We start from the raw sequence: 27,295 nt of genomic DNA on the forward strand, positions 1-27,295 counted from the left end.
CGAGGGCCATCACTGCTGCTGCCACTATCCCAGACATGGAAGGAACACATACCTCTTCGCCCTTGCATTCGCTCTCAATGAAACACCACCAAATACAACATGGCGGCCACCAAGGCCAGATGATCCGTAAATACCCAAACATGTAGGGTCATAAATGCCTGTGCATCTTGTATGCCATCAAACACAGTCACCTATTTTTGTAATCTCCTGTCGTATTTTAAAAATCTATCCCAAACCAACAAAACCACGAAGTGCGACGTGTAGTTGAAAATTCATGTTCCGCATTCGCACTTGGGACTCCTTCCCTGCCGATCTGGGTGCAGTCAGTGATGGACACGGTCGCAATGTCCTGGAAAAGCGGTATCAGGGCAACCGGAATCCATCAATGCAGGCCAACTATTGTTGGACACTGACACCAGAGGCATCAGATGCCGAGTACAAATGAAAATCAGCATCAAAACATTTTTAGGTCAGTTGGACTAACTCAATACGTCAGCACCATGATGGGATTAAACCTGTTAAATTTAATAGAAGTTATTTTAATGCTTCTCCAACTTCCTACATGAGACAACAAATCTGAAATTATCTTTGTGTTCATCTTGAAGTTGTCAGAGTCCCCAATTTTCAGGAAGCTGACCTTTAGAAAAAAATTGGTTGTCCAGAGTAATCAAGAGTGGGAGGGGAAGGGGCAGGACACTTGCATATTATTTAACTATAGGCTAAGTGTCAGTAAATGATATTTGATGGTTAACATAATTACTTTAGTCTGTTTCTGCACTATACAATTCTCATCAGTTTTAATGACATTAGGTAGAAGGTCAAAACTCGTCTGGGCTTGGATACTTGGGAGACGTCTTCAAGCAAAAATCACTCCGGTGAAGGAACTTTAGGAGGTCGAGCAGCAGAGAGAAAAATGGTTAAAGTTTTGGGTCAGAAGCTGCCCTTGATGAAGGGTCCTAACTGAAACAATGACATTCCTTTTCTCTCATTAATGCTGCTGGATAAGTTCCTCCACCAGATGGTTTTTTATATTCCAAATTCCAGTATCTGCAGTCTCCCGTGTCTTTAATAGTCAGAACTGGTGGGATTTTCAACCATGAAAGGCATCACAAGCCAAGCCTCGTCCGATACTTGTGTACCTCCTAATCTGAAGGCCAACTGGGGTAGAAAATAATGGACACTAATGACAAAATTCTGTAGACAATGGTGGTTGAAGTAAGAATAAAATACTGGAGAGGCTCGGCAGGTCAGTGTCCATTATGTAGCAAGGGCAGAGATATGCTAGTGATGCTTCAGGCTTGAGCCCTTCACCAAAATATGAGAAAATGATGGTGAACGTCATCATGGAGGGAGGGAGAAGGGGAGTAGCAGGGCAGGAGATGATAGGTGGAGAAGGGAGGGGGGATGGTAGGAATGTGTAGGTGAAAGAACTGGAAAGGCAGGAAATTGGGGGGGGGGAAAAGAGAAAGAAAATAGGCAAGCAGGTTTAATGGAAAGCAGCAAGGTCAATGTTAATGCCATCTGGCTGGAGGGAGTCCAGACAGAAAATATGTTGTTCCTCCAATCTGCAGGTGGTCAGGGTGGGATAGTACAACAAGGCCATGGACAGGCGTGTGAGTGCAGGAGTGTGGCCCAGAATTGAAGTAATTGGCCACTGAGAGGTCGCTGTGGTTGCAGACGGAGAGGAGGTACTGAGCGAAGCGATCTCTCAGTCTGCGACTGGTCTCTCCGATGTACAGATGGCTACAAAGGGTGCATTGGATGCAGTGAATAAGTCCTCTGAATGTACAGGTGAGGTGTTGCTTGATTTGAAAGGCCTGTTTGGGGTCCCAGACCGTGGTGAGGGAGGTAGTGTGGGCACAAGTGTTGCACCTCCTCCTGGCACAAGGGAAGGAGCCAGAGATGCGATAAGTGGAGAGGGATGAGTGCATGAGGGAATCACGGAGGGAGTGGTCCCTGCGGAAGGCCGAGAGAGGAGTGGGAAAGATGTGTCTATTGGTGGGATCCTGTAATGTGCCAGAAATTCCAGTGGATGATGTGTTGGATGAAGAGGCTGGTGGGGTGAGGATGAGGGGGATTCTTTGTTGGTGGTGTCTGGGGTGGGGTGGGGAGAAGAGGGGGCCGGGGGAGATGAGCGGGAAATGGAGATGTGGGTGAGGGCTGAGTTAATAGTGGTGGAAGGGAAGCCACATTTGTGGAAGAAGGCAGACATTTCAGAAGATCTGGACTGATGCGGCAGAGATGGAGAAATTGAGAGAAGGGGATGGAATCCTTGCGGGGACACGGTGTGAGGAAATGTAGCCTACATAGCTGTGGGAGTTAGAGGGTTTGTAGTATATGTCGGTGGAAAGCTTGTCTCCCAAGATGGAGACAGAGAGATCCAGGAACAATAGAGTATTATCGGCGATGGACCAGGTGAGTTTGAGGTCAGAGTGGAAGTTGGATGCAAAGTGGATGAAGTTGACAAGCTCATCGCAGGTGCACGAGGCAGCCCTGATGTAGTTGTCGATATACCAGAGGAAGAGTTGAGGAGTCTTGCCTGTGTTGGCTTGCAGCATGGATTGGTCCACAAAGCCCACAAACAGCTGGGACCCATTGGGTACCCATGGCTACTCTTTTGATTTGGAGGAAGTGAGAATGAGTTAAAGGAAAAGTTATTGAGGGCAAGGACAAGTTCTGCCAGGCAGAGCAGGGTGGTGGTAGAGGGTGACTGGTTGGCTCTTTGGTCCAGGAAGTGAAATGCCTTCAGATCTTCCGTGTGGGGAAATAGATGTATAAAGGGATTGGACATCCATCGTGAAGATGAGTTGGTCTGGTTCAGGGGACCTAAATTCATTGAGGAGATGGAGGGCATGTGAGGAGTCGCGGGGTTGGGGGAGGAATTGGACCTGGGAGAAAGGGGAGTCAAGGGTGAAATGAGTTCGGTGGGGCAGGAACAGGCAGAAACAATGGGTCTACCCGGATGCTTGGGTTTGTTTAAAAAATCTGCAGAGCAAGTAGGGGCAGAAACTGGTAGCATTAAAGAGGCTTTCAAGTAGACATTCAAATATCCAGACGGAGGGATGATGTAAGCAGCAGTTTCAATATTGGCATCATGTCTGAAGCAGACTTAATGGGCTGAAGGGCCTGTTCCTGTGCTGCTTTATATTCAAATGCATACACAGTCGGCACAAGATATGGGTCTTGAGCCACCAACATGTGGTTTTGTACACTGTTCAGAGGCCAACTAACTGCACCAACACAGAAGCCCTCTACTCATGATTTATCAGCACCATTCATTCCTAGGACCTTTCTTCCACCATTTCCAATGTCAAGTGAAGATTAAGAATTATAGCCTTGATCACAAATAACTCTGCTTCAAAGTTCTCATCCACCTATTCAAGTTGTTCTATGTCTCATCTCTCACCCTCAAAAACTCAAGTGTCCCTTCAGTTCAACCATCACTGGCCACCAACACAGAACCTGGGTGCATCTTCCCCAAACTTCCCCATATCTCCTGTCTTTAAGACAACCAGTGTTAGAATTCTAACCAGAACACAATGGTCAATTACCTTTAATGTGATATCAATAAATAGCCCAACAAGTAGTGCAGTCACCACTGCCGGAAAGCCAACCCCATGACTTGATAATAACCAGATCATCTGCTCGAGGTCTAGTGAAAAAAAAAATCAATAATAGCAAGGACCATTGCTAGACTTGCATGCTCTTCTAAAATAGGAAGAGGGTTTTTATTGCTTGATGGGCAAGTTCTCCTGTTCATCTTGAATACAGCACTGATGTGCAAAGTCAGTTTGGGCATGGATAAGGTCATGCTTTTGGACCAGGGGCCAAGGCTCTGAAAGCACTGCATGTCCCATTTTCCCACGCAGGCTATTAGTTGGCCCTAATACATGGACAAGCTTTGTCCTCGCAGAAATTTCAGAAGTTGAGGTGGGGAGAGTGGTTCTCTGCAGATAGAATTGTTAATGTTTCTCATATCTTTGCCAGAAGCTACAATATTAAACAGATGATGGAAATTTAGTCACCAAGATCCACAAGTCAATGACCCCAATACTCATCAAGGAACATTCTCAAGTATTCCTTACTTGTCTCCACAAAACCCAATGAAACACATGCCTTTAACTTTGAAGCCGTAATAAGAACACTTTCAACACAATATTCACAATTCAACTTTCTGCCTTCTTCCTGCAGGGTACAGGAAGCATTTATCTGCTACCTGGCCATGGGAGAAATGTTATTCCATATATAGGCAAGTTCTTGTAGGATGTTCAATCATGGGGGCCAAAGTTAAATCATTGCTGCTGGAAAATCAAGTGTTTGAGCACACCAGGTATTGCATCAAAACAGAAGCCTGGCATTTTTTTATCTATTCTTCTTCCCTGAGACAGTCTAGATCAGAATGAAGTTTGGAAATTGCTCCATTTATTTAGTTATGCCTACAGGAGAAAGGCATAGCAAAGGGCAAATTGAGGTAGGAGCGAGGACTCCAGGAATAGGGTGGCATTAAAAAAAAAACCCAAGCTACTGGAAATACTCAGCAGGTCAGACTGCATCGAATGAACTGGGAAGTGGAGAACAGAAGATGCAGGGAGGGTGGGGGAGGTGGTGGAGTAAAGATGCCTCGGAAGGGGTAAAATCGGGGCGACCATGGGGATGAAGCAGAGTGAAAACCACAGATAGATGACATACTGGACTAGAACCAAAGAAACTGGCCTATTGAACGACTCAAATTCTCTTTAGAGGCCGAGAGATTTATCATTACTAAATGAAGTGCAATCACTCATCATGAATGCACCTGATCGTTCCTTATTCAGTTTATTCCACGTGACTCGAGATTTTCCACCATCCACCCCAACAACTGTCCAAAATGACAGAAAGATTATCAGTTATTGGCCTCGAATGATATGTTTAGAGGGCAAGGAAAATATCCCAACAGCTCCAGCATGCGTTTGTTTATCAGTGATACTCAAATCTGCAAATGAATAGTGAAGGTCAATTCCACAAAAATCACAGGCTCCAACATGGACAGGAAACATACAGAAAACTTGCAAGATTCCTAAGGCTTGACAAGACAAATCTCAAGACCAGAGATCACAATTTCAAAATTATTACCAGTGCAGTTAGCTGTGTGTTACAGCGCCACCAAAATAGCATTGAACCCAGCAGTGACTGTAAGGAGTTTGTCGTGTCTGCATGGGAATAACGTTCAGAAATGTACCAGGGTTGAGGGTCAATTGGATGTAATTGGGCGTCACAGGCTCTTGGGCCAAAAGAGCCCGTTACTGTACTGTATGTCTAAAATAAGAGATGCTCTTTCAGATAGACAAGGAAGAATTTCTTTGGAATTCATTGACCCAGAAAGTGTAGAAGCAGAATCCTTGAACATGGTCAAAGCCGGTATACAAGTATTAATCAAGAAGGAAATTAATGTGTGCACAGAGCACGAAAGTGGAGAAGAACGATACATCAGCCACATCTTGTTGAAGAGTAGTGAAGGCTCACAGGACTGAAGGAACATCTCCAGTTCCTGCTTCTCATGAATGATTATTTGAAGTCTCATCCCAAATGTAGTGATCAATCTTTTATGCCCACATTAATTTAAGCGTCCTCGATCTGAACTGATCTTGACTGCAAAAGTTATAGGTCAGTCTGGCCCCTGCAAAGAAGAGTCTCATTTCAGTAACAATGGAGTTATTGACGTGCAAGCTCTCAGCAGAGGACACAAGCACATCAAACATTTCCAGAACTCCTTGCTCTACATCAGGAGTGTCAAACTCAAATTCACCGAGGGCCAAAATTAAAAACTTGGACTAAGTCGTGGGCCAAACTAAATATTGATTGAAAATTTTCAACAACATCTGCATGTTTTCTCTTCTTTCAACATATGTAAACTTTTTCTTATTAAAATAAATGTTTAATAATAGTTTTGGTTAAACTCTTTCCAGAAGAAGCATTAACAAATGAGAAATAAAATATTCAATCAATAATATTTCTCTATAGCCTTTAAGCTCCTTTTAAATGTATTTTTTTTTCCACAAGCCAACAAGTCAAAAAAATAACAACTTGCTTCAATGAAAATCCAATCTTTCAACGATGAACAGACCAAAGTTAACCAAAGAAAATATGAGTCCAAGCTCAGCTTGCTACGCTGTGATTTACTCTGATGGACCTGGATCTAAACCAGACACTTGGCATCTCTTCTTAGATGTAAGTTCATCAAACTCTGGGGTCAGAGTTTGCCTCCCACCTGTCTTGAAAGGTCCTGTTTTTCGTAAGGGGTTTAATTACATGTGAGTTAGGCGACAGGTCGCAGATACTAATAAAAGTAAACAGAGGCGGTGGGGGCGATTAGCGGGCTGACGCCAATGCATTTGCAAAGCATTCTGGGATTTGTAGTATTTGCTGTGCATGCGCTATACTGGCGCGGCAGCCAGCGGGCCGGCTCTAATACATATTTGATAGAATTATATTTGGCCCGCAAGATCATATCGGGCCCGAGTTTGACATGTGTGCTCTACATTCTCCACGAAAACACTCAGTCACTGAAAACATTTTGAAGTGCACGGGTAAAATAAAGACAGAGTATTTTCCAACTGAGGGTTGCAACAAGGGATCTTCAAGTCAATTAGTTGGCAGCGTGCAAGGATCAAAAGCCTGGAGAAGGTTATGCAGAGTGCTTAATGGAAATATTGCAAAAACTACTTCCACCCCACCAATTCCCAAACAGAAGAGTAAGCTGCTTTTCTTACAACTTCCTCAAGAAGATGGATCAATGCTACCGAAACATTTTTGAAAAGACACTTGCCACCGCTTTTTTAAAAATTAAATCCAGGACCAGCAGTACATAAAAATCACCTGCTCCAACCAATCTCAAGGTCATGAGATTTTCTTTTCACTGCATCTCCAGGATAACTAACACCCTGAAGTTACAAAAGCAACACAAAAAGAACTACCTAGTTTATAAACAAACACATTTAAGTAGTAGGATATTGTCCCTGAAGTTAACAAAATACCTTCACCCTCTTATCGTTATTCTACCAAGCCCCAAGTCACGTACGTCACTGCTACCATCTCCAGCCCAGCGAAATCTGACCCCTCTCCACCCAACCCAATAACCTACTCCAACACCAAAACTTCTCCAAGGTCGAAGCGCTTTCATTTCTGGCCATAGAAGATCAAACACCATTAGAGTTAAATTGATAAACTGCAGTTGCTGGAAATATTTAATAAATAGCAGGAAGCTGGAGAAACTCAGGGTCAAGCAGCCTCCATGGACAGTTAACATTTCTAGTCAATTCCCCTCATGATGTCTGTAGGTTCCTCCATGTCCCCATGATCATCTTTCTTTTTCAAATCATCACCTCAAAGTCCTTTCAATTTTGCTGGATTCTTTGAGAACCTGTCCACATGGTCCAACTTCAAATGGCATTGGACCAAACACAAAGCAAAATATCTTTTGAACATACAAGATGCCATTTGTACAAGAGAAAGTAAGCCAACTAAATGGTCTTTAAAATGCAGTCAATCTCAAAGGCACACACAACTTGTGCCCTTCCCTCACTTTTATTCTGTCTTCTGCCCACTTTCTTCCCAGTCCAAGATATTGACTGCCTAGACCCTGATCCACTGAGTTGCCCCAACATTTTGGGTGGTGCTCTAGCTTTCAGCAACTGCAGTTTCTCGTTAACTAATATTAAAGCCACTGGGTTTTCTACTCAATATCCCGAAGAGATGCCATCCCTACGCTCTTCCATCATCAATGCCACCCACCACCCCCCTCCATCCTCTCAGTACCTCTCAATACACTAGAACTTCAACATCTGCCATTTCACCCCCCCCCCCCCCCCCCCACCAACCAAGGCCCCTAATGGACCTTTGAAGGAACAGCTACTACTTTGAATTTTGTGTAGTGCATTCAGAACACACAACATGAGGAACCTCCAAGGGCTATTGTGTTCCGTCGACAAAAGTGAACAAAGTTCCAGATATTCATCTCTGGAATGTGTCATCTCTTTCTGACCTTTGCCTTCAGCCTTGTGCACTTCTGATGAAGTGCAAAGAACACCAACATGACAGCCCTCAGGAATTCATTGCATGCAATGATTTCATATGACCAGTCTTTGTGACTTGTATCAAAACTGATTAGTTCAAATGAACTTCAACTGCCAAGTCTCTCCCACCACCCCCCACAATGAAACTGATCGGTTTTCATAATGTGTCTTCAGTCCAGAACTTTTTTTCCTTCAAGTTTTATTTGCATCTCTTTCCAACAGCTCAGCTAGGGTCAATGAGACTTTAATATTTTGCCCTCCACCTGATCAGATTTTATTTGAACCAGGGTAAACTCAATTTCTCTCTATACAGAGGCTTACCGACCTGCTCAGAATTTGCAGCACTTTACAAATGTTTCCTCTCATTACTCGAAATAAAAACCAATAACTTCAAAATATCAAATGGTGCCAAAGCTCATCTTGCTCAATATTTTCCCAAGTTCTCAGAATGATTTGTTTGGTTCCAACCTAGGATTATGGACACCTGGATCGGAGTTCAGGAATTTTCAAACGTGCGTAATCTGGAGAATGCGGTTGGAAAATTGTCATCTCTTCTGTTAGCTTTCTTCAAGCATCCATCAGCTAAAATAAACAATCCCTAGTAGCTCATCCAAGGTTTAACAAATGGTGGTCCACAAAATTTGCACAAGGTGAGGGGGGTGCTTGGTTAAATGAGATCATCCAATTTTCAGATGAAAGATCATAATCACACCTTCAACATCAACTTGCCCCATGTATCCCACCCCCCCCATCCCTCAGCACCAAATCTCTCCAGCCATCTTCAGTTTATGGAAGCATTCATACACATTGATCCACTGAACAATTCCTTTATTCTATGTTCCCATTTCCAACCTTCTAGTCCTTTCTGAGAGTTTGTCAATTTCAAGTATCTAAATCTCCATCTCTGGAGTCAGGAAATCAAGTTATGGGGAGAAGGCAGAAGAGTGGACTTCACATTTCCAATTGCAAAAAAAGTCGTTAGATGTTGAAATTCAAGGCCATACATAGAAATGGCTCTTATGGGAAAGAAACAAAGCAACAACAAAAAAAAATTGCTGACACCACGTGCCAGTGCAAAGGAAAAGAGTTGAAGGGTCTTGTACTTTCAACCAACACTACCTGACCCACCGTGTTTCCAACATTCCCCCACAGCAGCTACAATTATTTTAATATTCCTCATCAGAATAAAGGTTTAAAAATTATGAATGAGCTCAAAAGCTCAGATGCTGGATTCATTCTCTCATCCTTCAACTTTGAAACATGTAGAAAGTTTAAACAATCTGTAATTTTAAACAGAAACAAACTTCAGCTACAAATAAAAAAGAGGTTGAATAAAAGGCTGCTTAATTAATTCACTTTGCAGAGGTGAACACATCACCTGGGCTCCGGTCCACAACCATCATTTCTTCCCACCCCCCCCCCCCCCCCCCCCCCAGCTTAAGACAAGGCCAAACAGCAGCAAACTCATTCCTTTCATGGTAAGGTTTCCACAATCACCAACCTTATTTGACCAAGTTCCAAAAAAAAATGTACCTAACATCAAAATTCCATCGCATCTTGCACACATTTGTAACTAATCCTGGTTCTTGTGCAAGATAAAAATGTCCAACAGTTTGGCCATTTCCCAATCTGAAATTCCTGCAGCAACTGCATATTCTGAATACAAATTATTGAATTCATTCAACAAGGTGATTTAACCTTTGCACGAGTATACAGCTAATTTTCTTTTAAAACAAAGCAGTGCAAACTTTAAAAGTAGCCCTCAAGTTAGAAGTTGTCTAATTCAGCCGACAAAGCAGCAGGAAACAAGACAGGTCTTCCATTTTTCACTGAGCTCAATCTTGAAGCTGAGGACTGTTACATGCCTGGTCCTGAGATATGATGCTCCTTGAGCTTGTGTGGGCTTCAAAAATGGACAATTCTCCAGCACGTTTACCATGGTGGTTAGCACAACGGTATCACAGTGCCAGCGACTCGGGTTTGAATCTTTGTTCTTTTTACCCGTGACTCCATGGGGTTCCTCCTGTTACTACCTTCAACACCCCAAAGATGTACAGCATTACCAGGTTAATTGGTCACATGGATGTATTTGGGCAGTACCGTCCCATGTGCTGGAGATACAGCGCTGCATCTCTCAATTAAAATATTCACCCCAGGCCCACTCTCCTCTTTGTTAATGAGATCAATGCAAACTCGATTATCATCTTGTCTTTCGAGAAGGAAAACACTTTCTTGGCTCAATAATAAAGTGATCCTGCCATTTTCATTTAAATCCCCACTAGTTTCCTTTTATTTTAAAAACTCGACCCATGCACCCCACGCCCTGAACTATCCCTCACCCCACCAAATTCTCTAGCCATCTATAGAGTTTACAGAAGCACAGAGCAACCCTTCAGCCCAACTCACCCATGGTGACCCACTGAACATGGGCCTTTCACTTGATTCTACATTCCTAACTTTCTAGTTCTCTTTGAGCTTTTATTCATTCCAAGCATCAAACCATTGCAAAAGTAAAACTGCTTTGTGCTGACAAAAAGGATATTGAAAATCACTTGATATGCTTCCAATAAGAAGACTGGTCATTTCTACTTGGAACATAAAGCTAGAAAATGTTTCACAAAAATAAATTTTAAAAGATTCAACAATCTGGGATGGGTTTACACCAGAATTTTGTTTTTAAAAGTGGAAATCAACAAACAATGAAACAGCCTTTTCTTCACTCCCCCAACCCTGCACAATTTATGCCAAACTATTTAAATTCAGAAATGACAATGTAAAGTCCATGCCCACAAACAACAGATTCAATTCAAGACTCATTATGATTTGCAATTATTCCTGGGGGAAATTAAAGACAAAACCCTTCAGTTCACTGTGACAAATCCTCATGGGAAGAAACTTCAAAAAATCCAGTCAGGGGAGAATATTTTGCCAAACAAGGTCAGGGCGGGGAGTGAAGACAAAAGATTTGTTATTTACCACCTCCAGACTATATTTCAAATTCAGATTCATTGAAAGTATAATGATCAAGTTGAACTATTGGAGATTAACTCAAAGCCATGTGGAAAGAGACAGATTATTTAAAGCGGGAAGGGAAGAACCCCAAAACATTCACTATGTCTCTCTCCAACTCCTTGTCACATCTGCTGTTTATTGGTTTTGATTTCATATTTTTGCAAGTGCCTTTAAATGTACTTCACAAATCTATCTTTTGTGTTGGTCAGGCTGCGCTCCAATTTCAATGGATGAAAAAGTACCTGCCTTTTAGACACAAACACAGCACGGTAACAGGATATTTCAGCCCACAAGCCCATGCTGCCCAATGGTGCATTTCAAACGGTGGGAGGAAACCCACACAGGCACAGGGAGAACATACAAACTCCTTCGAGACAGCGCGGGATTCGAACACGAAGAGTGTGGTGCTAATCCCACTGCCCCATGGTCACAGTACATGAATCACTTGCTAATATGGGAACTGATTTATTGACAGCTGATAATTGGGAGGTTGGACTACCTGCCCCTTGAAACAATTTACTTCCATGCAGAAACAACCCATGGACTCCTCACTGACGCAACACCTCATCAGCGTAACAGATGGATTTAACACAAAATTGATTAATAAATTAACAATAATAAAATTGTCTCAATAAACTTAACCCCTAAACCTAAGCCTTTATGGCAACTCTACATTAAAAATTGATATTTACAAGGTGTGTGGTGGGGGCGGGGGGAAGAAAGAGAAAAGAAAACCCCAGACCATTACAGTCCAAGCTCAAGATACCCCAAAATTCCCAAAACAAAACATCAAGCCAATCACGTCAAGTCCATCAGTCAAAAAGGCACAGGTTGCAGAGTCTGGTCTCCGGGCTTGGGATTCATAGTTTGGTTACATGCTGGTCTTCTAGTTAGACATGGAGACAGATGGCCATGAGCACTGTAGACTAACGACTTTCCTGAGTTTTGAAAGTGACAACAACCACCTTTGATTTCTTAACACAGAAATTTTCTCCCAGTGACAACCTAGTCATGATGAGGTTCACGCTTCCAAAACCCACTTTAGGGTTAACATGCGACCTTCTATCACACAAGTCTTCCACTCTGAACACCCGGTCTTGGATCGTCAAGTGACTCCTGTCACACAAAGTCCTCCTTTTGAAAGGGGACCAGGGAAGCCCAAGTTGGACACAAACACTCACACCTATCAGGGCTGCAGTGCTGGCATCCAAAGACAAAGTAGATCAATCTCCTTTCTCCCACTGAAAATGCTGGGTGAGCTCACTGACAGTCTGCCCTCCAACCAACCAACCAACCTGTTCAAAACTGCATGCTGTGCTCCTCAACTGCCTCAGCACAGGCCTTCAGCACCCCTCTAATGGAGGAGAGGTCGACAGCAGCGGGTGTGCTTTCCACAAACCCACCAGCTTCCAGCGCGGGGCTTTCATGCTTTTGACAGCTGTCAGCTTTCCCAGCGCTGTTTCAGTGCTTCACACGCAGCTGTCTAATTTTCCAAATGCTACTTCAGCACTTCACAGCAGCGCGCGATCCTTTCTTTTCTTTCTTTCCCCTGTAGGTTCAGTCCTGTCCTTGGTCCTAAAATAAAATTGTTCAGGGTCCACAACACCTCCCACAAAATTTTAACAGCTCAAGTGCAAAACTATACACAAGGCAAATACAATAATTTCTTCATTTACAAAATTTAACAAGGACAATCAGCCGTCAAATTATCTTTCCCAAATGTATATCCTGCTTCATTCATTGTTCCTTCAGCAACATTAAAGGACCTCTCATCTCATGTCTGAAAACTAGCTCAAATGGACTAAAATTAAGTGATTCTTGAACTACTTCTCTTACAGCCCAATCTTTATCGTGTTTGGAACAGTAAGTTCTCATCATATTTTTCAGGGTTGAATGAAGCCTTTCCAATGCACCCTGACTTTCTGGGTGATGGGCAGAAGACTGTTAATTCTCAACTCAAATCACTTGTTGGAAATAGGCCTGACAAGAAAATTGCTCCCTTGATCCGACTGTATTTCCCTGGGCAGGCCAACCAAGGTGGAAAAAAAACCCTCCATCATCTTGGCTTTAATATGCCCCAGAACGACCTCTGGAAACCTTGTAGCGACACACAATCAGCAAATACCAATTTCAGCTTTTCTTCTAGGAAATGGGCCACACAGTCCACAATTAGCTTGGCAAATGGTTTACTAAGAGCAGGGATTAGCTGTAAGGGCCCCAACTGGGGGACCCTGGTTGAGTTTAACAGCCATTTGTCACACCCGACAAAAATGTGCAACATCCTTCCTTACAATCAGCCAATAAATTGTTGGGTGATCTTATTTAGTTTTATTCACCCCAAGGTGACCTCCAAAGGGGTGCTATAAGCCAATTAATTTAATTTCTGTAGGCACTAGGTTACCAGAAACAGCTGCATCAGTGCCCAGTCTTCAGCGGCAAGAATATCAGGAGATCTCCACTTTCTCATTACCACTCCATCCCTAACATGATATCCTGCAGGCACTTCCTTTAGTTCTTTCTCGGAGAGGACCTTAGCCCTGACCTCCACAAGTTCTAGATCCATCTTTTGACAGATGATCAATTCTTGTCTAGACAATGACAGCTCAGGACCCTTCATCTACCATCAGGACTGGCATTGGCTAACGGTGATTTATCAGTTTGAACCAAGTCAGTTTTACTCAAAACTGGTTCTAAACCACTACCAATTACATTTTGGTCCACATTCTTTTCCACTCCCTTACCTAGGCTCGCCATCTTTTTAGACATCACCCTGGTTATCACACAGCAGGGTAAATGTCCAAGTCCTTCTCGGACACCTCACTGACTGGCTTAGCTTGGAAATGTACTACGGGAACAACCTCACCTTCCGCCAAGTAACAGTGAAACCCCGTCCACTCCGTTAGGGTTTCTCCCAACTTCTACGATTGTTGACTAAATCTGATTTTAGCACTATTCGGTGTAAAATAATAGGTTCAATATCACTCCCAATACTTCAAATTAAGTTTCTCTCACCAAAATCTAAGACCCCATCTAGCACGAGTGACTGAGCCTCCACCATATCTCTCAAGATTTTCACTGGCTGGAAGGTCTATACCACCTAAAATGCTATTGATTAACCCCTCAGTTTTTTTTTCCCCAAAAGACAATCAGTTCTTAAATATATGGTGCAGTAAAGGGTGGTTAATGTTGAAGTTTGTTACAAAAGAGATCAATCAATGTCATTTGAGCAATTGAGAAACAAATATGCTATACTTTTTTGTTATTTTTCAGTTAAGAGCACATTTGAGAGATAAATTAGGATGAACAATGTTTCTATCTAGCTGTAGTGAGGTAGAACTTAGTAGGAGTGGGATTGTTAAAAAAAATGTATTTCTTTGATATATTCATTATCACAAGCAGGAACTCCTAAGATTATATAGATCTAGGCAGAAAAGGGAAATAAATTTGAACACTATAAAAGATCAACAGATTTGGGAAAATTTATCTAGGGACTGTATGACTAAGGTATCAATTAGTTCAATACAATTTTCTTTAAAACATCAGTTATCGTTATTGAATGATCTACCGGGACCAGTGCCTGAAGAGGGCGCACAAAATCAGTGAACCGGCGCGGACTCGAAAGGCCAACATGGCCTGTTTCCGCTCCGTAAATGGTTATATCTTACACTAACAGAAGTTGAAAAGATTGAAATTAGATTTATCAGATCAATATTTTAGGTGTGGTGAAAATGTAGGATCTTTTATATATTCAACATGGTTTTATCCCAATGAGAGACTTTTTTTGTGTGGCTTTACTTAATTTTTGGAGTAAGTTACAGAAATTGCTTTTCTGCCAAGTCCCGATTTATTTTTATTAGGAAATATTGAAAGTACAAGTCCTAAATTGAAACTATCAATTGAAATTCGTTAAATTAACATTAGCAGTAGCAAGAAAATATATTGCAATTAATCAGATAAATCTTTAACTATGCCAAGGTGGCATGTTGAAACTCAAAGTTGTATTCCTCGAGAAAAAAAAGTTATAATTTAGGAAATAAATATTCTATGTTTTAACAAATTATGACCACTCAAATGGGCTTAAATTTGTAGTGGTATCCTTCTTACCCTCTCATCCTTCAGAATTTCCCCTGTACGTTGATGTTAGAACTGATCATTTGTACTGGACAATCTCTCTCTGCAGTCCAAAGATCTTTTTTTCTTTCTCATTTTATTTTTATACCCATAAAGTTTTTTTTTCCCCAGTTTATTTTTTGGGGGGATGGGGTGAAAACCATGTAATCAATTTTTTTAAAAATATCTGTAGTTTTATAATTGTAGTCACTGCATGTATGGAATTTTAAATAAAATTGTCCACAATTTATTTTTACCAGCACTGCCTTCCACCCTTCTCTGACTGACATTGAACCTTGTCACAAAAGAGTTAAATATTTCCTGAACCCCATCAATAAGTTTGGATCCTTCCCGGTCATTAGATCTCCTTTCACTCGGAATGCAAGCATTTGGGGCTACCTCCCTTTCCTTCAACAAAGGGCAACTGGTGATCATATGACCAGTCTTCTTGCAGTAGTAAAGGGGATCCAAAGGCTTTTCTCTCATCTTCTTCCTTTAGTATTTGGGTCTATGACTACCCTCAATTTACTCAGACTATCCCTCCGACCTTTGTGGAAAGTTTTACTTGACATCCACCTCAACTTGTGGGATAAGCCATACTCATCTGCTCTCTTAGATTCCTCCCAAGTTGTTGTCAAAGAGGCTTTGATGTCATCAGGGACACATCTCTTAATTTCTTCCATTATTAATTCCCTCAACTAATCATAATCATTATTTATGTTCCTGCAAGTACACCACTGGCCAAAGCATACAACCTTCTCGTATGATGGGGGGGGGGGGGGGGGGGGGGAGAGAATAACAGTGTACGATTGGGTTGGGGATTTCTTCAAATTCATGAACTTTTGTCAGTAGGCCTCTGGTTCATAGGTCTTAAGGATGGTCTCTTTTTACCATGTCACAATTCATAGTTTGTGCAATTGTAAGGGTAGAATTAGCCTGTTGAGCCTTTCCACTAAGGGACCACTGATTTTTTGTCCAGTTCAAATTCACAGCTACCTTTTCAAAAATGCTGTAAATATTTGCCTATTCCAATTTCATCAAATGGTGGAACTAACCCAATTTCTCTGCTTGCTATAAACCAGCCCACTATGGAAAATAAACCACATGAATTACATCCTATTTATTATGTATTCATTAATCCATTACTATGCAACAATTTACTATGCACTGTATTTACTATATTTGCTTCAAAGTAACAATTTACTCACACCATACAAAAGTAACAATTCATTATTTACTATACTATTCCAGTGAATCAGTCAAGGATAAGGTACCAGGTGGCAGGATATGATGAAACACGTGGCTCCAAACATGATTAGATTAATGGGTGGAAAATAATGAAAATAATTGTGGTGAGCCAAGGGATGACATATTGCTAAGATAAGTGGTATGAATGATTGGGTGCAGAAATGTGATAAAGTCGGGACTATAATATAGGAAAAAGGCTGTGCGTTGAGTTCTGCGGGCTGTCAGTGACTAGTTCTTTGTTTGCCACAGCTTTTGTTTGCAAATAAAAGTTTAAGACTTCTTGAAGAAATTTCTGTCTCCCCTGGTCATTCGACAAACCACCACACCATCAAGACCTAGGTTTTGTGGTGTAACTTCTCTCCTTCTCCATTCTCAGCTTTTCTAACTCAATCGCCAAGTTCTTACCCTCTGCTTCCATTTCTAATCTTTTTTTTGTCTCTCAGTTAATCTGCTTCTATTTCTAATTTCTTAAGTTCCATTTCAATCTGTTCAGTTCCAACTGTATTTGCCTAGAAGTTTGACCCTTGGCAACATGTTTTAACATCATCTTCAAACTGTCCTTCTGCTATGTAATTTTTCTCTAATCTCCACCTTTTTCTATTGATGGCTTTACTGAAGCAATTTCTAATTTTTGGGCAATAGCCACCAATTCATCCTTTCGAGCAATTAATCAGATAAATCTTTAACTATGCCAGAGAGGGTGACTCTGTAAATTTCTTCATCACATCCACACACACAAGCCTCTTAATTATCTTGTTAGAGGAATTTAACCAATCAAAATTTAATTGATGACCAATTTCAAATTCTGTGCTCTTCCTATAGCATGCACACATAAGCTTCCCAAATTTGGTTAACTATCCCGGCCACAAGCCCTCAATTTATGTTAGGCCTCACCAGCAGCAATTGAGAAGCACAAACAGATGGGTTGAGTTTAACAAAATTTATTAATTAACAATAAGAGAATTACCTCAAACTTAACCCCTGAATACAAGCCTTTATGGCACCTCCAAATGAACAGATATTTACAAGGTGTGTGTAGGGGTAAAACCAGACCATTAGAGTCCAGGCCCAAAAGAAAACTCCCAAATCAAAACCTCGTCCGTCAGTCCAAAAGGAGCAGCCCGTAGAATCTGTGGTCTCCAGGCTTGAGATTCTTAGCTTGGTCACACGCTAGTCTTTTAGCTGGACATGGAGACAGGTGGCTGCGATCACTGTAGACTAACGACTTTCCAGAGTTTTGAATTGGCAACAACCACCTTTGATTTCTTCACATGGGAATTTTCACCCAGTGACCTCCTGGTCACTAATACGAGGTACACACTTCCGAAGCCCACTTTAGGGTAACGTGACCCTCTGTCACACACGTCTTTCCCTTTAAACACCTTGTCTTGGGTCATCAAGTGACTCCTGTCACACAAAGTCCTTTCAGAAGGGAACTGAGTGTCTGAGCAGCACAAACTGCTGTAGACAAAGTAGCTCAGTCTCCTTTCTCCAACTGAAACTACTGGGTGAGCACATTGACAGTCTGCCCTCCAACCAACTGACAAACTCAGTGCGCTGGGCTCTTCTACTGCTCTAGTGCACGCCTTCAGCCCCACCCTCCACATTGGTGGGAAGAGGTAGACAGCAGTGGGCGCACTCTCCATGAGTCCACTGACTTCCAGGGCACAGCTCTCGCACTTTTGACCAGCACCCAGCTTTTCTCACACAGCTGTCAGTTTTCCCCAGCGCAACTTCAGCACTTCACAGTGGCACACAATCCTTTCTTTTCCCTGTAGGTTCAGTCCTGTCCCCGGTCCTAAACTAAAATCGTCCAGGGTCCATAACACAGATTCCATTTTAAAATCCCCAAACTCTCATCAACTTCATCCAGATTCTGAACCCTCGGGCCATCCTCATATAAAGTCAAACATTTGATGCGTGGAAGGAGTGACCTCCACTCAGATAGCACTCGAGGTGACAACTGAATCCTCCACATTAGAACCACAAGACAGTAACTCCACCAGCAGTGTTACAAGGTTAGGGAGAAACACAAACAGACACATACTCAAGAATAGAGAAAACACTAAAGCATTGTTGGACTGAGTTGACAATTTTAAACTGTAAGACAAGTGTGCTCAGATCAGAAATGGCTCTGGGAAAAAACATAGCAATTTTCTCTCACTTCGACTCATTAAATGCCTTGAAAATGAATTCAACACAAACTATTAGTAACAGTGGCTTGGCAGGTACAGCATTGGAATTGGGACAAAGGGAGGTCATTATCAAGGCAAATGTGAAGCTTGAATGCCACAAGCAACCTTGACAACGCAAAATGTTGTCTAAAATAGGAAGTAAACAATGCATCCAAACATCATGTCACATTTCACATCAACAGACATTCTGTGTTCAGGCCACCTATTACCATGAATAGACTGTGACTGAGGTGCACAAATACTTGAGCCTCTCTCTCCCTCTCCCCCCCCCCCCCCCCCAACATCCACAAAAATCCATGCAGTGCCCAGCTGAACTGAAACACCCGTAGCCAGATCATCAATTCCAACAATCCACAACTTATCAAATTCTTATGACAAGGAACCAGTTGGAAGTGTGCACACATAACATTTATATTTTGAATTTAATGTAACGTCCCAAGGGTCCAATTTTTCTGATAAAATTTGATAACAGCCTTGTAACCACTAACATTTGACAGTAACTTGGTCATAGGTATGGATTTTAACAGATGAATCAAAAGGAGATAGAGATGTTTCATGAATGAATTCCAAAGCTATGGGGCTTGGCAGCAAAGTGAAAGGCAACAGGAGAACGATTAAGTGCAATTAACAAAATGCTCAAGAGACCAGAACTGGAGAAAAGTCAACATGACTATCAAGACGGCATCCAATCCTGCCTTGGATTTACTCCACGATGACCCAAAGGATGTGAATACAACACACAAGTTATAAGTCAGTTCAGCCCACACCAATGAAATTTGACATGATTGCTTTACCAAAAAACCATTCACCCATTATTCTTCAGAATGCATTGAGGTACAAGGGTCAAGTCACGCACTTCAAGCCCATGCCTTGAAAGTAGTTATTTTTGTTTCTTAGGTTAAACAATCACTGTAAACACTGCACAGAATTTTAGAGCAACATCTCCTCCACAATCTTCATCAGTACCCGAGCACCACGGGGCTGTGTTCTTAGCCCCCTGCTCTACTCACTTTACACCTACGACTGTGTGGCTCGGTACAACAGTAACACCATCTATAAATTTGCCGACGATACCACACTGTAGTGGGTTGTATAAAGGAAGGGGATGAGTCAGCGTGCAGGATGGAGATTGAAAACTTGGCGGAATGGTGCACCAACAACAAGCTCGCACTCAATGTCACCAAAACTAAGGAAGCCAATTGTTGACATCAGGAAGGGAAAGCCAGAGATTTACAATCCAGAGATCATTGGGAGATCAGAGGTGGAGAGGGTGAGCAAATTTAAGTTTTTGCAGGCAACAATACTTGCACCACCAGGGTCAGGAACAGCTGTTACCCCTCCACCATCAGATTCCTCCACGACAAACTCAATCAGAGACTCATTTACAGACTCTCACTTTTACTCTCCTAACTCTTTTTTATTCTCTCTGTATTGAAGTTTGTTTACATTCATTATCTGTTTGAAGTTCTTCATTTGTTTACATGCATGCACTCTACGGTTTATTTTGCACTACCAATTAATGGTAATTCTGCCTCACCCGCAGGTAAAAGAATCTCAGGGTTGTATGTGATGTCATTTATGTACTCTGACAAATCTGAAGAGTGGAAGAAATCCAACCTGGATTTCATTGACAAAAGGACTTGCAATAAGTAGCCATGGAACACCAATGCCAAGTTTGGGTTTCGACAGATCCCCTCGGTTTCAGACATTCACCAGCGCTCAACATTAGTGACCTTTGACTGAGAACAGTTGGGCAAAAGGAGAGTGAACGTGGTGCAACCAAATAAATGGGAGAAACAAGATCAATGGCCTCCTAGCAAGTAGGAGAAATGAGATGCATTCAGGGATCTGATACGCCAAGCTAAATTGAAGTCAATAGGAATCAGAGTTAGCTAAAATAAGAGGTAGAGGAGAGGGGACATGTTCGACAACAGCCATTCTCAATGGGGGGGGGGCATTTAGATAAAAGCCTCATTTTCTTTTCAATTTATGTGCAGTCAGTAGGAAGCACAGAAGAAACCAAAATTTGAGTTTTAAAAAGGGAAGGGGCCCATTATCTTTGAGAAGAATCGTTAAGGGGATATAGCCAAAAAAAGGTTGAAAATGAATGAACTCCAAGAAGATGAAGATGGGTGAATACTAATTGTGGCTACAGGATATTGCTGGAGGATTCTTTTTTAAAATCAGGGCAGCCTCAGTTTCCTCACTGATAAAATTCCTGCCATAAAGGTCAGAGTGCATGTCATCACTGATAAAAGTTTGATATTCCAGAAAGAAGGCTCATGTAGTAAGGTCTAATCCTGTACCTTTGGCCCACATCTTCCCCTGCAAAACCTTGTATTGAATGGCATCAACATGACAAACCATTACAAAGTGAGGTTGGGTCACTCAGGGGAAAAAAAATAAATTGATCAATCACCAAAATTCAAGCAGATCAGAGGCTCGGCATCCTGTGGTATTTCATCTTCTGATCTCCACCAAGGTCCAGCCTTCACCCTCAAGGTAATTCTGGAATGTGACAATGCCTGCATGCAAACAGGTCCACACTTTCTTTCATTTAGGCAAAGTGAATCAGGCTCTGAAAGGAGTCACTTTTAATTGGGAAGCCAAATCATTCATGCTTCTGTGACACTGCAATCTACACCAAGACACAGATCAGCAGGTGCGTGCATGTGAACACCACCACATCAACGTCGCATACCACAGAGGTGTAACATAACTGCATTCCTTCATATACATTGGTCACAATCCTGGAACCAAACATTCTACAGTGCCAATATGGAGAAAATCTAGAAGTTCCAGGCTGTGCAGGACAATAAATACAGGTTTACATAGAACATTACAGAACAGGCCCTTTAGCCCTTGATGTTGTGGTGACCTATAGATTCCTACCAAAAAAAGTACAAACCCTTCCTACATCTAAACCTCTATTTTTCTTTCATCCATGCGCCTAAGAATCTCTCAAGTCCTCCTTCTGTTTCAGCCTCCACCACCCCTGTATTCCAGGCATCCAACTCTTGAAAAACCTCCTCCTGTCTCCCCTCAATTTTCCTCCCATCACTTTGTCAAGATGTCCCATGGTGTTTACTAGTCCCACCCTGAGGGAAAAACCCACCAGCTGTCCACCTTATCTAGGACTCTTTGTATCTGTCAAAGGTCCCCTCTCATCCTTCTGTTCTCCAAAAAGCCCAGCTCTGCTAACTTTGCCTCCAAGGACTCATTTTCCAATCCAGGCCACATCCTGGTCAATCCCCTCTGCGCCCTATAATGAGGGGACCACAACGGAACACAATATTCTATCCAATTTCACAAAAACAAATGTCTAGGTCAATGTATTCCTCCATTGTAAACTACTTTGAGATAACAAGTGTGAACAGGGCAGTTTATACAGAAATCTTCCATCGTCTAAACCAAATTTTAAATTAAAGTTGCTGTCCATTCTACTAATTTCCATCTCTTCCCGCTGTTACTAACTACATTGAATCTGGTTGTGATAAATTGATCAAGCGTGTTCAATGCAAGCTCCACGCACCCCCTGCAACACAAATCTTTAAGAATATGCTTTAAGTCACAACTCAACTTGAGCAATATGTCCCAGCACCATGTGGGGAGGCCTTTCCTCAACCTTCTGCATTCCAAATCACAAATTACTTTCCCACAACTCAAACTCAAGAGGTTGGCTGATGTGATTTTTTTTTTTTTAAAATCTGCACCTCATCTTCAAGTGAAGATGACCAAAAGGCAAGCAAAACCCCTTGAACACTTGTGTCCCTGTCGTATGGAACACGAAAGATCCCCATTGATTGCACAAAGGGGAACCACCAACCAAACCACCCTACCGGTCATGTTTTCTTTTAAAATCACCAAACATGTCAGACTCGCCACAAAAACGATACATTTAAAACACTCTGATGGTAAGAAAGTCAAATTATAGGCTTTCTAACTCCTACAGAACAAACGCATGTCGTGATCTCACTCGAAATCGGAAGCATAAACAGTCCATCGGAATTCACCCAGAAGTTTAAAACTTGGAACTGGAAGGAAGCAGCAATGGGGAGAAGTTCTTCTCGGGGACCTTTGTGCAATGAACCGCAAGGTTCACGTTTGTTTGTGGAAAGAATTCGCCCAGATATTTAACCACGGGCTCCCAATTATTCCCGACCGAATTTGCATTGGGCATGGCGGAAAAAAAGAAGACCGGAGCACGCCCGCAAAACCCGGCTTATGTAAGAGGCGATCGCGAGTCGTGCAGCGCGGAGGGAGGGAGGGACGGACGGATGGACCCGGGTGACCCCCCGGGAGAACGCCAATGTTGCCAGTGCGAAGTTGCAGAGTTCGATGGAATCCCTGGCGGGTTCCAAATGGCAACACTCGAGCCGTACAAACCGCTACATCGTCTTCCATCGGCGACAAAATGGCAACCCGGGGAGAAGAACTTTCCAGCCCAGAGCCGGTTTCTCCGTCTTATTTTTCTGTAGAAGCCTTTCTCTTGACCCTCCTCTCCGCCCCCTCCCCCTCCCGCAGCGTCCCGGGGCCACCTCTCCTTTCCACACCTTCCCAACCTGCGTTTCTCCGGCAAAATGACCAAAACCTCCTGCTCGACCGAAGAGTCGATTCTAATTTTCTGCCCAAATGCAAAAACCTTCGCGGTGGAAAAATCGCTGATTGGTTCCATTTTTCCCAATGACGTAACCCTCCTGTATTTTCGCCCTTGCCATTCCTACCCCTCCACCGATCTCTCGTCCCCCCCCCCCCCCCCCCTCCCTCCTCAGGCTGCCCCGTCACCAAAGGGGTTTCCACGCCACTCGGAACAGGACCTCCGCCGCGGCGACTTCGGAACAGACCCTCCAGGCGCGTGGTATTTATACCCTTCGTTTCTGTTTCCAAGCCCACGGTAAAATGGCGGCCGTCCTACTTCTGCTGGATCCTGCCACAAAGTTCGAAAGTTGGCCCCAATTTCTCAAATAATGCTCTGCCCCGGGTCGATGCAACAACCCCCCCCCCCCCCCAACAAAAAGCATTTGCGTTCATCTCCGCCTTTGCTCCAAATTCCGGACAGTAAAATAAACTCAAGTCCTGTAATAAAATCTCCCTCCCCTTTCTCGGCGACTACCAAACTTTCAAAGCCATCAATCGAGGAAACGGACATCTATTCTGCTTCCTCCCTCCTATTGGAAACCTCAAGATATCCGCAACCAAACATCTGAAGAATCCACGTTAATGAAAAATAATTCCACTCCTCCCAGTTCCATTTAATTCCACTCTCCCTCCTCCCAGTTCCATTTCTTGACCATGATCACGTACAGTCCTCTCCCAATCTTAACAAAACATGTTTGAAATCAGGATGAAAAAAATAAGTTTGGTCACAGTGGGAGACGACGCGAGTTTATCACATTGCGAAGGGCGAAACTTGCACGCTTCAGCTCGTGGAATTGAAACATTTACAAAAACGATACATCCACACTCATGCGCGCGTAATGCAGATTCATGTCAAACAGCGACTATTTTTGTCCCACCACCAGGTCTTTAGCTCATTCTAAAGATTCCCAAAGTTAAAAAGAAGCAGAAACTGAAACCAAATCTCCCCGATTCATTGAGAGATTGAACATCCACCTCGTTGCCCTTGGACTGGTGTTCATTCTTGGAGTATTTTTTAATAGCCCTCCCAAAAAAGAGGCGAGAATGGGCGCGTTCATGGCTATGAATTTGCAAATATGGCTCCCTATTCTCCCTTATTTGATCTCCGATAGGAATATCCCACTCGATCTGAAGTTTCTTTGACACATTTAACGAACTTCAAGTCTTCCCCTGTCCAAAAAAATGGAGAAAAGTTTGCGAAGCTTCAGGAATATTAAGTAATCCGCTTCCTATCTACTCTTGCAAAACTCGGGTGCATTTCATCCAATCCAGTCAGCCTCACTGGGATTCACAAACCTTACTGGTTACTCATTACATGGAACAAAATAATAGATCCAGGCCAAGATGAAATGCTACACACACTTGCACGAAATTTCTTTGGAAGGCAGATGAAAGACATTTATGAACGGGAACGACCCCCCCCCCCCCCCCCACACACCCCCCATCATCAACTCTTTTTCGCTCCAGAAAACAATTTAAAGAAATCTCGAAGTTGTTCTTAAAAGAAGCAATCTTACATCTGAAGGCGTCCTATTCCGTAGTTCTAAATGAATTCTTTTCTTCATATCCATCTTTGCCACCAAGGCTGATTTACAATATGAAGACAAACGCTGGTGACCAAATGCTGTTTCACACAGGGAGAGATCTGCTTGCAATACAAGCTGACGCCACTACACCGTCCAGCCAACCCAACTTGATCACCCACTCCAAGGGGTGGGTGGGATTGAGCGCGCTTGACGGCCATGCCCGTCGACCAATGGGATCCAAAGGCAGCGCGGCTTCGACCAATGATAAAATAGGTGAAGCCGTGGGGGAGGGTGTCATCTGAAGAGCATTAAGCTGGGTTGCAGACTGGCTTTCTGAAGTGCATTAAAGAGCCCGCTCGCAGCCGGAGAAGAGGCACGGTAGCAAATGGCGTATGGGTGTCAAGAGGGAGACTTGATTTAACCCAAAGTCGATTAAGTGGAAGGTTTTTTTTAAACGGAACCAATACACCCGACTCGATCAAGTTTATCCGAAGTCCACCAGTGTTGCAACTTGTTTCCAGGGCTTCCCGTCCTTGAAACACACCTTTTTCCCTGCCCCAGTTTACAGAGGAGGGGGGGGGGGGGGGGGGGGCCAATGCAACCACGTGGCTTTGGCTTGTCGAGTTTCCCTTAAAAATCTGGAAGAGTCAAACATCACAAGTCGCCAAATGCACAACATTACAAAATGGAAGGTCACTATGGCTCCTTCTCCAGCACCCATGACCTGAACGTGCTTTGAAAAATGCCACTTTCATTGAACCCCCCACCTGGACATTTTGGGGGCAACGATTGTCCCAATGAAGTGCATTCAATTTTAAGGTGCGTCACGCGCAATTTCTGAGCTTTCGGGGGGGGGGGGGGGCATGAATCGGATTGACGTGCCCACCGATCAATGCGAGAGGAGCCGCTCTGATGGACGCGCGGAGCCTCCAGTCAGGCAAGAGAGTCCAAGATCGGCAGCGGGGGGCGGAGAGGGAAAAGGCGGGACAAGGTGAAGCGGGGGGGGGGGGGGGGGACGAATCTGGCGGCCACAAAGGGAATGCAAGAGGGAGAGCGCGGGTCACGTGGCCCGCCCAGGAACCATCTTGTTCGCAACCCTAAAAGGCATAAAATAGCGAATTTCGCCACGCTAACTTTGGAGAACTTAATGCAATTTAGGAAATCCATCAAGTGGGTTGACCTCCGGCTCATGGGCGCTCTCAGCCCAGCTCCGTTGCCGCGCTGGAGCCCCCAGAGTGGTGGAGCAGGAGCAAGTGCGCAACAGTCGGGAAGTCTGCGGCAACGCGGCATGGCTGTCTTGGCAAACGTGCATTGGCGTCTTTGCAGAAGAGCAGGGACCAAAGCGCCCAATTCGCGAATGAGAGCGTCGTCAGGCTTTCGCGACCGCTGCAATGGGCCTGGGCGGGAGGGGGGGGGGGGGGTTGAGGCACCAAGCGAGCGGGCTGAAGCGAGCCTTTCAACGGGCTGGACAGTCGCAGGACTCCCCCTCCCTCCCCTCTCGCAGCCATTGACCGCCCCTGTGCTCCATCGGGCGACGGTGCATTTGGGATCAGTCGCTTATTCTTTTCAGACTCAATTCCTCTTTCCTGGAACAAGATTTGGTTTCCTTCCAAAATGCAATAGATGCCTTGATTTTCTGGTGTTCAGACACTGAATCCAATCCTATTGAGCTGAGTTGGCAGAGAATAAAACAAGAGAGAAATCATGAAAGAGCTTTCAAGCCGATCCCCTCCCTGGCTTGGCAGATATTTAAAAGGAGATTTGCTCATTTTAAAATATGGTTTGAAGCAAGCATCTCCTGATCAAACTCAATTTTGTGAACTGGATAACAAACTAACTGGGGGGAAATAGCATCAATCATTAGAAGATGGGGCATGGAACCTCTTGCGCTCAGTGGCAAATCCAAATGTTGGACGGCTTTCTATCTTGCTTTATTCAGCATCTTGGTCTATGTGCAAACCACGAGCCAAAAAAGCTCAATAGGATTGGATTCGTCGGTGACCCTGACAATTCAGCGCTTGGAAAACTTTGCCTCTACAAGTCTGCGGTGTTCTCGCCCAGAGACCAGAAGTGGAGGGAGATAAATCTTTGTGGGATCAAGGCACTGAAGAGGATTTGAGAAACGCGCCTAGAAATTGAGGCCGATCACCAAAGGTTTGTCAAGGATGAAGATTTTAGAGAGGTATCTTGAAAGCAAAACAGGAGGTGGAATGATTCGGTTACAGAATTTCGAGAGAGCTTTCATCGTTTTCAATGCAAAAAAAAAAACAAGAGACCAGGGGATGGATAGCTCAGGCTCTCACTAAAGATAAGCTGCCCAGTTTCTGGCATAACAAGATAGCAGAATTAAGGTTTGCGACAGAAGTTGGAGCAGGTCTCTGTCCCTCTCCCCTTTCCTCCTCCTACCCCTTAGCCCCTCCCAAAGCAGACAAGGAACTCAAGATGTTAGAAGTAAATCACAAAATTCTGTACACACTATGGTTGAAGTAAAAACACAAAATGCTGGAGAAGTTCA

General features: G+C 43.4%; 1 protein-coding gene across 7 annotated transcripts in view; it reads right to left on the reverse strand.

Annotated features, from left to right (window-relative positions):
• The window catches only part of anp32a (acidic (leucine-rich) nuclear phosphoprotein 32 family, member A), a 43,566-nt gene extending 18,616 nt beyond the window's left edge, over nt 1-24,950 (reverse strand). For 4 of the 7 annotated variants that reach the window (XR_011348570.1, XM_069910574.1, XM_069910578.1 and 1 more), the window contains exon 1: nt 23,485-23,652. Coding sequence is in view for 6 of the 7 variants with exons in the window: in XM_069910574.1 (XP_069766675.1) it covers nt 23,485-23,637 (153 nt within the window). In the remaining variant the exon portion in view is untranslated. Of the gene's footprint in view, nt 1-23,002; nt 23,114-23,484; nt 23,653-24,771 lie in introns of those variants that run through there. The other 3 variants (XM_069910575.1, XM_069910576.1, XM_069910579.1) reach the window with 3 other exon arrangements.
• Between the last annotated feature and the right edge of the window lie 2,345 nt (nt 24,951-27,295).

This window comes from Narcine bancroftii, chromosome 14, assembly GCF_036971445.1.
Source record: "Narcine bancroftii isolate sNarBan1 chromosome 14, sNarBan1.hap1, whole genome shotgun sequence".
NCBI classification, from domain to species: Eukaryota; Metazoa; Chordata; class Chondrichthyes; order Torpediniformes; family Narcinidae; genus Narcine; species Narcine bancroftii.